Genomic DNA, 13210 nt, shown 5'->3' on the forward strand with positions numbered 1-13210 from the left:
CAAGGCCAATCTGCCCCTGCTGCAGAGAGAACTGCTGCACTGCGCTCGGGCAGCCAAGCAGACCCCATCCCAGTACCTGGCTCAGCATGAACACCTTCTGCTCAATACAAGCATTGCATCGCCTGCTGACTCTTCAGAGCTGCTCATGGAAGTACACGGAAACGGGAAGAGGCCCAGTCCGGAGAGGTGAGCTTTGCTGTCCTTGCCTTTCTGCAACCATACTGTCCTTTCCCTTTGCTTATAAAGAAAGAGAATTTTTTTTTTTTTTTTTTTTTTTTAATTGAGACGGAGTTTCGCTCTTGTTACCCAGGCTGGAGTGCAATGGCGCGATCTCGGCTCACCGCAACCTCCACCTCCTGGGTTCAGGCAATTCTCCTGTCTCAGCCTCCTAAGTAGCTGGGATTACAGGCATGCACCACCACGCCCAGCTAGTTTTTTGTATTTTTAGTAGAGACGGGGTTTCACCATGTTGACCAGGATGGTCTCGATCTTTCGACCTCGTGATCTACCCGCCTCGGCCTCCCAAAGTGCTGGGATTACAGGCTTGAGCCACCGCGCCCGGCCAAGAAAGAGAATTTGATTGCTGTGTTTATAATGTCTCAGACGTCTGTTGAGACAAGGTCTGACTCGTATCGCCCAGACTGGAGCACAGTGGCACAATCTTTGTTCACTGCAGCCTCTCCCTCCTGGGCAGAAGTGTTCTTCCCACCTCAGCCTCCTGAGTATCTGGGACTGCAGGCACATGCCACCATGCCCAGCTAATATTAGTGGGGTTTTTCTATTGGTTTTGTTGTAGCTGTTGTTTTTGTTGTTGTTCTTGGAGAGATGGGCTTTTACCATATTGCCCAGGCTGGTCTCAAACTTGTGAGCTCAAGAGATCCGCCTGCCTTGACCTCCCAAAGTGCTGGAATTACAGGTGTGAGCCACCATACCCAGCCCAATGTCTCAGGCTTTCTGTGGTCATTTTTGCTTTTTTCTAATACCAAGCTGCAGGATACATCTAAAATCTATGGGAGTAGCTTCTAGGCATGAGCATTTTTCAGAAACTCTTCAGATGCCTGCATACCCAGTGAGAAACTCTACTTTAGAGAATTTATGGGTCTCCTGTTTGAGAAGCCTCAGAAATACAGTTGTACCTTTTCTTGGATGTGTTCATAGAAAGAATTAAAAAATAAAAAAAGAAAGAAATACAATCTGCCAAATGCATTTTTTCTCTTTTTGATGAATTATTATTTTTATGACAAACTCATTTTTTTTCTGATGTGAGAAGTCTTGAAAAAGTATGGCAATTATTAATACTTGCCAGTGACTCATTTTTACTGATTAAAATTAATATGAATTTATTTTAGAAAGCTCCCTATGAGTGGCTATCGAAGTATTCTATGAGTTATCAAAGGCAGCAATAATTTAATAATATTGGATAGGCTTTAATGACGCTTTTTAGAAAGTTTAAAAAAGAATAGTAGAAAATTTATTACAGTTGAATCTGAGTCACTGAAAACCCTGCCAGTACACAATTGGACCCACTGTTAATTTGACTGGCTTTAAAAAAATAAAAGACCCAATTGGATTTGTTATATGAGCCTTTTTCCTCCCACGTAGTTTCTTTCCAGTAACTCACCTTCATAGTAACAAGTTTGACCTTAACTTTCCTAAGTATGGTTGAACCCATAACTCAGGAAAATGCTGTTATCTCCTTAGTCACTCCTTTGCTTTATGAGGGTTAATGTTTCTGTCTGGTTATAGATGGATTTGACCTCTCTTTTCAGGCTGATATCAGTCGGCAGTTTACATGATATCCCTTGGCCCCTGAAGACAGTTCAGTTCATGCCTCATGTCATGCCTTCCTTAGAGTCTTCCTGTTTATCGCAGTGCATATCACGATACCTAACGCATAGTAGGTGCTCTGGATATGTCTGCATGAACACTTGTTGACAGGCTCAGATATGCACTTCTGCTTCTTCCACAGGAGAGAAGAAAATAATTTTGATAGAGATACAATTGCTCCTGAGCCTCCTGCCAAGAGAGTATGTACCATCAGCCCTGCTCCTCGGCATAGTCCTGCCCTCACTGTGCCCCTCATGAATCCTGGGGGCCAATTCCATCCTACCCCTCCGCCTCTTCAGCATTACACCTTAGAGGATATTGCAACTTCTCACCTGTATCGGGAACCCAACAAGATGCTAGAGCACCGAGAAGTTCGTGATAGACACCACAGTCTTGGTAAGCAATCTAAGCAGCATGGTAAATTCAGATTGGATTATTGGATTTCTTTCCAACTCAGTGATAAAGTCAAATAATACCATGATTGCTTTTTTCCACTGATTGGATAAAAACTTTGGGAGGCTGGCTGGGTGCAGTGGCTCACACCTGTAATCCCAGCACTTTGGGAGGCCGAGGTGGGTGGATCACGAGGTCAAGAGATCAGGGCCATCTTGGCTAACACAATGAAACTTCATCTCTACTAAAAATGCAAGAAATTAGCCACGCATGGTGGCATGTACCTGCAGTCCTAGCTACTTGGGAGGCTGAGGCAGGAGAATCACTTGAACCTGGGAGGTGGAGGTTGCAGTGAGCAGAGATCGAGCCACTGCACTCCAACCTAGACAGGAGAACAAGACTCTGTCTCTCAAAAAAAAAAAACCAAACAAACAAAAAAAAACTTTGGGAGGCTGAAGGGGGTGGATCACCTGAGGTCAGGAGTTCGAGACTATCCTGGCCAACGTGGTGAAACCCTGTCTCTACTCAAAATACAAAAATTAGCCGGGAGTGGTGGCACGCACCTGTAATCTTAGCTACTTGGGAGGCTGAGACAAGAGAAGTGCTTCAACCTGGGATGCAGGGGCTGCAGTGAGCTGAAGTCACGCCACTGCCCTCCAGTCTGGCAACAGAGCGAGACTCTGTCTCAAAAAAAAAAAAAAAAGGCCAGGAGAGTTGCTTGAGCCCAAGAGGTCAAGACTGCAATAAGCCATGATGGTGCCACTGCACTCCCTCCTGGGTGACAGAGTAAGACCCTGCCTCAAAAAAATTTTTCAAAAGGCTTTAAAATTAGGCAAGAAAGATGTAAGATTTTACCTCGTAGGTGAAAGTCCATGGGCATTTAGGTTAGGAGGTGAGCATACAATCTTGGCTCTGCATCCTAACTAGCTGTGTGATCTTATGCAAGTTGCTTGGGCTCTCTGAGCCTCTGAAGAGTATTCTAAATGGAGATAACACTATCCCTTGGGCTGGGTTGTTGTTCCATTTGGAGTACTTGGGACATAGGCCCTCAGAAACCATTAAATTTAGGAAGAAACAAAAGAAACCTTGACAGACCTCTTCTGGTTTTGGACAGTGTTTTGTCGTGTACTCATACACATTTTCTGCATAAGGTTCTTTGGAGTATAACTGCTGAGCATCTGTCAGGGCAGAGAACTAAAGGGCTGCCAGCTTCCAGGAATTCCCTACATTTCCATTTGTGGGGTACCTTGTGGAGTAAGAAATTGTAACATATTTGCCCTCGCTTCCTCTGACTTAGACTCACTAGCATCTTTCAGACACTTGGCCACAGTGGGACCCCTGATGTCACATAGTGGGGTGGTAGCTCAATAGGGAAGGCCGTAGCCCCATGGAGTTCTCAGCACCAATGTTTACTGAATCATAGCTACCACTTAGATTGTGTTGTACTTACATTGTCTGATTTTATCCTCACAGGAGTCCCAGGCAATTGTTATCCCTTTTTACAGATGTAAGATGACAGAAATGTGGCCAAAATCAATAGCTAATAATTGGCAGAGACAAAATTCATACCTCAGTTGTCTTATGCCCAACGCTAGGATGCCCTGGCAGTATGTTACGATACCTAGCCTAGTGTTCAACCCCTGTCACTCTTATGCCTCTCTCTTATCTGTTAAAAACTGGCTTGCTTTGGTTGGAAACAGCACAGTGGAAGGGAAAAAACTGGCTTGCTAATGGTTTCTTCTGTACATTTTTTTTGCCAGTTTGACTTGAGAAAGAAGTATGTTAAAAACTGCATTTTTTCAAATTTGTGGATTTTTTAGAAATGGGGTCTCACTATATTGCCCAAGCTGGATTCCTGGGCTCAAGATAACCACCTGCATCAGCCTCCTCAGTGGCTGGGACTATAGGCATGCCCCACTGTACCTGGCTTTTATTACTACCTTTTTGATTTTGTTTTTTGTTTGTTTGTTTATTATTATTATTATTATTACTACTGCTACCTTTTTTGACAGATTATAGGGATCACAAAGAACTCAGTATATACTGAAATTTAACAGATTCTAACACTAATACAGTCACTATGAATTCCAGTCACCTATAAATTCAGACTGGTAATAGATGTGTTGGGTTAATGACTCAGAGACTAAGCACTGTTGGTATATGTGACATGAATTCTTCAAAATAGTAGACAGTTCTATTGGTATACACTTAATTCACACAGTTGTTCCATTCCTAGAAATTTCAGTATATATCAAAACATTCCCTCCTAAAAAAATTTTTTTTGAACTATTGATACTATTAAGCTGTTTCCAAGTGGTCGTACCAGTACACACTCTAGTTTGGGTAGTTAATTATTCACATTGCACCACATCCTTGCCAATGCTTAGTAGTATGTGACATTTTCATTTTTCCAATATGTTAGATATGAAATGCCATGTATGACATACCTGTTTATTTCTTTTACCTGTTTTTCTTTAGGGCTATTTTGTGTTTTACAATTGATTTGTTGGAGTTATTTATATAATCTGAATATAGTGATCCTTTGTTGGTTATAATGTCATTTTGTGCCCCCCCACACCCTATTGTGAATCATTGCCTTAGTAGTATGTTTACAGTTATTATGAAAGTGTGTGTATTTACTTGATAGAATTTGATTCTATTGTGCTTTCTCTGCTATCTTCAAATTTAATCTCTGATTTCTAATAGGTCTAAATGGAGGCTATCAAGATGAATTGGTAGATCATCGTTTGACAGAAAGGGAATGGGCTGATGAATGGAAACATCTTGACCATGTAAGAATCTTACAGTGTTTAATTTCCCTAACTCTTTATTACTTTTTTTTTTTTTTTAAGATGGAGTTTCTCTCTGTCACCCAGGATGGAGTGCAGTGGTACGATCTTGGCTCACTGCAACATCCGCCTTCCAGGTTCAAGCAATTCTGCCTCAGCCTCCAGAGTAGCTGGGATTATAGGTGTATGCCACCATGCCCAGCTAATTTTTGTATTTTTAGTAGAGATGGGGTTTCACCATGTTGGCCAGGCTGGTCTCAAAACTCCTGACCTCAAACGATCTGCCCACCCTCAGCCTCCCAAAGTGCTGGGATTATAGGTGTGAGTAACTGCACCCAGCCTACTTTTGTTTCTTAATGCTACCAATAATTAATGTAACATGCATGCTTGAAGTGAACATAACCATAGCCATGACATCCTTTGCTTTTAATAAAAGCTGGTTTAGCTAGTACTTCCCCAGCTAAGGAATTACAGAGTCACTCCCATATCTTTATGATGGGATGATCACTTCAGGTCAGAAACCAAATAAAGTCATGTAATATATAAGGGTTAAAAACAAAGGTCTGTAGCCAGGCGTACTGGCACATGCCTGAAGTCCCAGCTACTCGGGAAGCTAAGGCAGGAGGATCTCTTAAGCCCAGTGTCCAAGACTTCAAGTCTAGTCTAGGCAACGTAGCAAGATGGGATTTATTTTGCATTTGTTAACTGTTTATCGAAAGAAACTTTCTTTTTAATTTTTTCAATTCTGCTCCTTCTGTAGTAAAGAGAATTGTTTTTTAGCCCACATATTCATGTTTCCTAGTTTTCTGACACAGGTTAGTAACAAACATCTAGGTAATTCAATCCCCCAACATTGTTTATATTCCAAAATTATTTTGTACTCTGAAAGATACCAGCCTTCCTTATCTCATCAAAATTTATAATTTCTATAGAAATCTGTGTATGCCTTATTTTATGGTTCAGCCACAGCAAACTTACAGAGAGCGGCAGCCCCCAGGGATACAACAAATGCTGCAACAACATGAAATCATCATAGACAGTTGGTCAGAAGGCCATGCATCTCAGGTTTTGTCCAAACACTGGAAGCCCTGGCAGTTATTGTCCACTATAGGCATGTCAGCCTCAACACCAGTGTCCTTCCTGCTGATGGAGAAACAGACAGCAATAACAGGTTTCAAATGTGAACTTGATATTCCTAAACCTATCAGAAACCTGAATTCCTTATATTGGGTTGGCCTGTCCTTGATTTTCACTGTTGGTTGTTTGAATGCTTTCATCTCATCTCTGCCTGCCCTCCTTTCTGACTCAGGCACTGAATTGCATTATGGAAATGGTAGAGAAAACAAGGCGCTCCATGGCCGTTCTGCGGCGCTGTCAGGAATCAGATCGTGAAGAACTCAACTACTGGAAAAGACGGTACAATGAAAACACAGAGCTGAGGAAAACGGGGACTGAGTTGGTCTCCAGGCAACATAGCCCTGGGAGTGCAGATTCTCTCAACAATGGTAAGGGGAGAGTCTGCAGGGAACCCAGAATAAATGTCAGCCTTTAGAGCCCACCAATATGTCACGGAAGTCTTTTTCTACTTTACTTTAAAGGAAGGTGGTACTCAGTTGTGGATTTAGGGAGACTCAGGTTTATGAAGAGTAAATGAGAAAACATATGAAGCCCCTGGCATGTTTTGGTGTGTGGTGGTTGTGGTGGGGGGTGTTTGTTTTGTAGAGACAGAGTCTTGCTGTTTTGCCCAGGCTGGCCTTGGACTCCTGGCCTCAAGCGATCCTCCTGCCTCAGCCTCCCAGAGTGCCAGGATTATAGGCCTGAGCCACTGTGCCCAGCCTGGTACCTGGAATGTTCAAAAAATGGTAATTCTTCTTCATGGAGAGTATTTGTGATTTGGTTCTGTCTTTAACTGTCTCTACATATATGTGTGCTAGGTACTGGTCAAAGAATGTTTGGTTGTCAAATTCGGCCTGGGTATCAGATATACTAGGCACTCTTGTGTCATCACTTTTATTTCTCACAGTAGCCCTAACAGTGTTTATGCACCTTCCCTCCTCCTGTCCCCAGCCCACTGTCCAGGAAAATACCACTCAGTCTACCATGGCCTCGTGGCCTCCTACAAAAGGGTTTACTGTACTACGCTGGGTTGTCCCCTCTTGCCTTTCCAAGTCTGAAGCAGAAGCAATCCAGAGTACATCTAGCAAGCCTCAGTTATTCCTCTCAAAATGTTCCAGCACACTCACCCAATAACTGAGAAGGTACCCTATCCAAAGGCACAGCTGAGTGACAGGCCATCTGTGATCAGACTCTTTTCCCACCTACTCCGAGTTCCCAAATGTTCACCACAGAGAATGAGTCTCTTACGACAGACCTAACATGTTCCATTAAAGGCAGCTATTAATGTCTCAAAGACTGTAAGGAAAACTCAGCACTTTGGGACGCCAAGGTAGGCAGATCACCTGAGGTCAGGAGTTTGAAACCAGCCTGGCCAACATGGCGAAACCCCGTATCTACTAAAAATACAAAAATTAGCCGGGCATGATGGCAGGCACCTGTAATCCTAGCTACCCAGGAGGCTGAGGCAGGAGAATCACTGGAACCTGAGGGAGCGGCAGCTGCAGTGAACCAAAATTGCACCACTGAACTCCAGCCTGGGCAACAGAGCAAGACTCCGTCTCAAAAAAAAAGAAAAAAAAAGTCTTGTGTTCGCTGGGCGCAGTGTCTCGTGCCTGTAATCCCATCATTTTGGGAGGCTGAGGTAGGTGGACCACTTGAGGCCAGGAGTTCAAGACCAGCCTGGCCAACATGGCAAAACCCCTGTCTCTGTTAAAAATACAAAATACATGGTAGCACATGCCTGTACTCCCAGCTACTCGGGAGGCTGAGGCACAAGAATTGCTCAAACCTGGGAGATAGGTAGAGGTTGCAGTAAGCCGAGATCACACCACTGCACTCCAGCCGAGGCAACAGAGCGAGACTCTGTTGTCAACAAAAAAATTATATAAATAATTGAAATTCTTGGGTTATGCAGAAATCCATGGTGTGGATAGTTATTTAAGTAAAGTGGTTTGGTGATTTAGAGAGAAATTGATGAGAGAGGCTTTGGATGGCATTATTACTTTTCCCATTTAAATTAATGCACTGTAGGTTCCCCTACCTGAAAATTTATGATTCACAGTGTTTTCATGAACAGATTTTGCTCAGACAGCAAGGAATGTATTTAGGTGTTTATTAAAGGATGCATAAATAAGTGCAAAAACCATAAGGAAAAGAAGAAAATGCTTAACACAGAGATCAGGAGAAGAGTTTCCTCTGGCTGTGTGGGTGGAAGGTGCAGGGTTAGTGAGTTCTAGCTATGTCTTTGGATTATTCTTAGGACAGGATTGTCAGTCTGGCTAGCATTATTTAAATATTTCTATGGCTTGCCATTACTTACCTCTTAGGGATTTGTGGTTGCTGGTACTGTTCTCTTTCCTGAACTGGGGCTTATGATATTAAATTGTATATTAATGTTTTCATTAAATTGCATGTTAATATTTTATGAACTTGTCAGCCATGTAATATTTTGCAAGTAAAAAAATTTATTTATTTATTTATTTATTTATTTATTTATTTATTTTGAGACCGAGTCATGCTCTGTCACCTAGAGCACAGTGGTACAATCTCAGCTCACTGTTTCCTCTCCCTCCCGGGTTCAAGCAGTTCTCCTGCCTCAGCCTCCTGAGAAGCTAGGATTACAGGCACATGCCACAATGCTCAGCTAATTTCTGTATTACTTTTTTTTCCTGATACGAGGTTTCACTCTGTCGTCCAGGATGGAGTGCAGTGGCATGGTCTCTTTGAACCCAGAGGCAGCCTTTGCCTCCTGGGTTCGAACAATTCTCGTGCCTCACACTCATGAGTAGTTGGGATTACAGGCATGTAAGCTACCACGCCTAGCTAATTTTTGTATTATTTGTAGAGACAGGGTTTTGCTGTGTTGCCCAGGCTGGTCTCAAACTCCTGGCTTCAAGTGATCTACCCACTTCTGCTTCCCAAAGTTCTGGGATTATAGGCATGAGCCACCATACCCAGCCGAAAATTTTTGAATAGGGAAAAAATACTTATTTGGCTATCAATTTTTCCTCAGAATGAGAGTCAGCCTCATTCTCTGGACATCATGATTCTGAGGCTCAAAATCTGAATATAGTCTGGCTGTGGTGGCTGACGCCTGTTATCCCAGCACTTTGAGAGGCAGAGGCTGGCAGATTGCTTAAATTCAGGAGTTCGAGAACAGCCTGGGCAATATAGTGAAACCCCATCTCTACAAAAAATAGGAAAATATGCTGAGTGTGGTGGTATGTGCCTCTAGTCCCAGCTACATGGGAGACGGAGGTGGGAGGATAGCTTGAGCCCAGGAGGCAGAACTTACAGTGAGCTGATACTGTGCCACTGCATTTCAGCCTGGGCAATAGAGCAAGACCCTATCTCAAAAAAAAAAAAAAAAAAAAATCTGAATATATATGTTGAACAAGTTCAGTAAGCAGGCAAGTTTGGGAAAACTGCATCTAGTTAGGCCCACAGCAGATGGACCTCATCCACTGTCACAGGGCTTCCAGGCAGCTTTTTAGTGGCGTGTGTGCACAATTAAGGGTGACCACTCTCTGGAGGTAGGCCTCTACTATTGGAGACTGAAATAAACAGAAATCGGAATTAATAGTAGCTTTTCAGGGCAAAGAAAACTACCAAAAATGTAGCATTGTTTTTTTTGTTTGTTTGTTTGTTTTTTCTTTTTTCTTTTTTTGAGACGGAGTTTCGCTCTTGTTACCCAGGCTGGAGTGCAATGGCGCGATCTCGGCTCACCGCAACCTCCGACTCCTGGGTTCAGGCAATTCTCCTGCCTCAGCCTCCTGATTAGCTGGGATTACAGGCACGCGCCACCATGCCCCGCTAATTTTTTGTATTTTTAGTAGAGACGGGGTTTCACCATGTTGACCAGGATGGTCTCGATCTCTTGACCTCGTGATCCACCCACCTCGGCCTCCCAAAGTGCTGGGATTACAGGCTTGAGCCACCGCGCCCGGCCCAAAAATGTAGCATTGTTAATACCTCTGGCAAGAAAAACAGAACATTAGAAATCTACCCAACTCATATATCCAAATCATGAATTTCAAAAAGAGTGAACAGAACAAGTAGAGAAGATGGAATATTGAAATAATTCCAAAAATTACCAAGACCTGCAAGATAGTTCCAGGTTGAATCACAAGTAGACAACACAGGAAAATAGACTTAGTCATTTAGCATCATTGAAATAAGACGAATCTAAAGGAGAATTACTTTAATTTAGAATTCTATACTTAACTAAAACAATTGTTAGATTAATAGCCTACGATTTTTTTATTTTAGTTTTTTTTTTTTAAGAGATGAGGTTGGCCGGGCGTGGTGACTCAAGCCTGTAATCCCAGCACTCTGGGAGGCCGAGGCAGGTGGATCACAAGGTCAAGAGATCGAGACCATCCTGGTCAACATGGTGAAACCCCGTCTCTACTAAAAATACAAAAAATTAGCTGGGCATGGTGGCGCATGCCTGTAATCCCAGCTACTCAGGAGGCTGAGGCAGGAGAATTGCCTGAACCCAGGAGGCGGAGGTTACAGTGAGCTGAGATCACGCCATTGCACTCCAGCCTGGGTAAGGAGAGCAAAACTCCGTCTCAAAAAAAAAAAAAAGAGAGATGAGATTTCACCATGTTGGCCAGGCTGATATCGAACTCTTGACCTCAGGTGATCCACCCACCTTGGCCTCCCAAAGTGTTAGGATTACAGGCATGAGCCACCATGTCTGGCAATTTTTTTTTTTTAATTTTTGTTTTTTGAAACAAAGTCTTACTGTCGCCCAGGCTGGAGTGCAGTGGCACGATCTCAGCTCACCACAACCTCCGCCTCCTGGATCCAAGCAATTCCCTGCCTCAGCCTTCCTAATAGCTGGGACCACTGGCGCATGCCACCAGGCCCGGCTAATATTTTTTTGTATTTTTAGTAGAGATGGGATTAGCCAGGATGGTCTCGATCTCCCAACCCCATGATCCGCCTGCCATGGACTCCCAAAGTGCTGGGATTACAGACGTGAGCCACTAGGCCCAGCCAATAGCCTATAATTTTTTAAAAATGCACCTCCTGCCTGCCCTTTCTCACAGTATCTACGCAGGCATCCCCAAACTTTTTACACAGGGGGCCAGTTCACTGTCCCACAGACCGTTGGAGGGCCGCCACATACTGTGCTCCTCTCACTGACCACCAATGAAAGAGGTGCCCCTTCCTGAAGTGCGGTGGGGGGCCAGATAAATGGCCTTAGGGGGCCACATGCGGCCAGTGGCCGTAGTTTGGGGACACCTGTTATAGGATACTTTCACAGAGTGAAATCAGAAAACGGGAGACACTGAATTGCTGAAACAGAATCCAAAACAAGAAAGGAAGGAAAGGAATCCCTGGGCCGGTAAGGGAGAGCCCTGAGCATTAGTGGTAAGGCAAGCCTAGAAAGCACCCAGTTCACGCTGGAACAGCCCAGAAGCTTGCTGGAGATTTCCTTAAGAAATGAAATTTGGCCGGGCGCAGTGGCTCACGCCTGTAATCCCAGCACTTTGGGAGGCCGAGGTGGGTGGATCACGAGGTCAAGATATCGAGACCATCCTGGTCAACATGGTGAAACCCCGTCTCTACTAAAAATACAAAAAATTAGCTGGGCATGATGGCGTGTGCCTGTAATCCCAGCTACTCAGGAGGCTGAGGCAGGAGAATTGCCTGAACCCAGGAGGCGGAGGTTGCGGTGAGCCGAGATCGCGCCATTGCACTCCAGCCTGGGTAACAAGAGCGAAACTCTGTCCAAAAAAAAAAAAAAAGTACAGAAATGAAATTTATAAAATGTTTACAAACAGGAGGAGAATTTGATATCCTAATTCTCATAGAAGTAGATTCTTATAGAAGTAATTATAGCGGCCTGGAACAATGGCTTACACCTATAATCCTAGTCCTTGGGGAGACAGACAGGAAAATTGTTTGAGGACAGGAATCCAAGAAACCCTGGAAACCCTGAGACAGTGAAACCCAGTCTGTGCAAAAAAATTAGAAAGGAAATTAGGTGGTCATGGTAGTACACGCCTAAAGTCCTAGCTACTCGAGAGGCTGAGGCAGGATGACCTGAGCCCAGGAGTTCGAGGCTGCGGTGAGCTATGATCATTTGCATCACTGCACTCTAGCCTGGGTGACAGAAGAAGGCCCTGTTACACACAAAGTAATTTGTAAAAATGCTACCTCTCCTCTCCCCACATTATTCCTTAGGCTGAATGGTGAATAATGTATTCTTGTAGAATTTTCTATGTACATATTTAAAGATAACATTTTCTTTTTTTTTTTGAATGGAGTTTCGCTCTTGTTACCCAGGCTGGAGTGCAATGGCGCGATCTCGGCTCACCGCAACCTCCGCCTCCTGGATTCAGGCAATTCTCCTGCCTCAGCCTCCTGAGTAGCTGGGATTACAGGCACACACCACCATGCCCAGCTAATTTTTTGTGTTTTTAGTAGAGACGGAGTTGCACCATGTTGACCAGGATGGTCTCGATCTCTTGACCTCGTGATCCACCTGCCTCGGCCTCCCAGAGTGCTGGGATTACAGGCTTGAGCCACCGCGCCCGGCCTCAAAGATAATGTTTTCTGATGTTTTATTTTGAAATTTTTGAAACACATAGAAATATTGAAAGAGACCAGCCTGGCTAACATAGTGAAACCTCATCTCTACTAAAAATACAAATACAATAGCCAGGCATGGTGGCATGCACCTGTAGTCCCAGCTACCACCCAGGAGGCTGAGGCAAGACAATCACATGAACCCAGAAGGCAGAGCTTGCAGTGAGCCGAGATCACTGTGAATACTAATGGGATGTGGTTATGAAGGAGAAGGATCAGTTCTCAGGAGAAAAAGCCTCTGAGACTCTAGTTTCCTTTTCTTTTCTTTTTTTCTTTTTTTGGACAGAGTTTCACACTTGTTACCCAGGCTGGTATGCAATGGTGCGATCTCTGCTCACTGCAACCTCCACCTCCCAGATTCAAGCAATTCTCCTGCCTCAGCCTCCCAAGTAGCTGGGATTACAGGGGCCCATCACCACACCTATCTAAGTTTTTGTATTTTTAGTAGAGACAGGGTTTCACCATGTTGGCCAGGCTGGTCA

General features: G+C 43.9%; 1 protein-coding gene across 3 annotated transcripts in view; it reads left to right on the forward strand.

Annotated features, from left to right (window-relative positions):
* CBFA2T2 (CBFA2/RUNX1 partner transcriptional co-repressor 2) overlaps positions 1-13210 on the forward strand; it is a 152622-nt gene that overhangs the window by 123508 nt on the left and 15904 nt on the right. For all 3 annotated transcript variants that reach the window (XM_039479227.2, XM_039479228.2, XM_074406411.1), the window contains exons 5-8: positions 5-186; positions 1970-2223; positions 4927-5012; positions 6319-6514. In XM_039479227.2, coding sequence (XP_039335161.1) covers positions 5-186; positions 1970-2223; positions 4927-5012; positions 6319-6514 — 718 coding nt within the window. The remainder of the gene's footprint in view (positions 1-4; positions 187-1969; positions 2224-4926; positions 5013-6318; positions 6515-13210) is intronic.

The sequence above is a fragment of the Saimiri boliviensis genome, chromosome 9, assembly GCF_048565385.1.
Source record: "Saimiri boliviensis isolate mSaiBol1 chromosome 9, mSaiBol1.pri, whole genome shotgun sequence".
NCBI classification, from domain to species: domain Eukaryota; kingdom Metazoa; phylum Chordata; class Mammalia; order Primates; family Cebidae; genus Saimiri; species Saimiri boliviensis.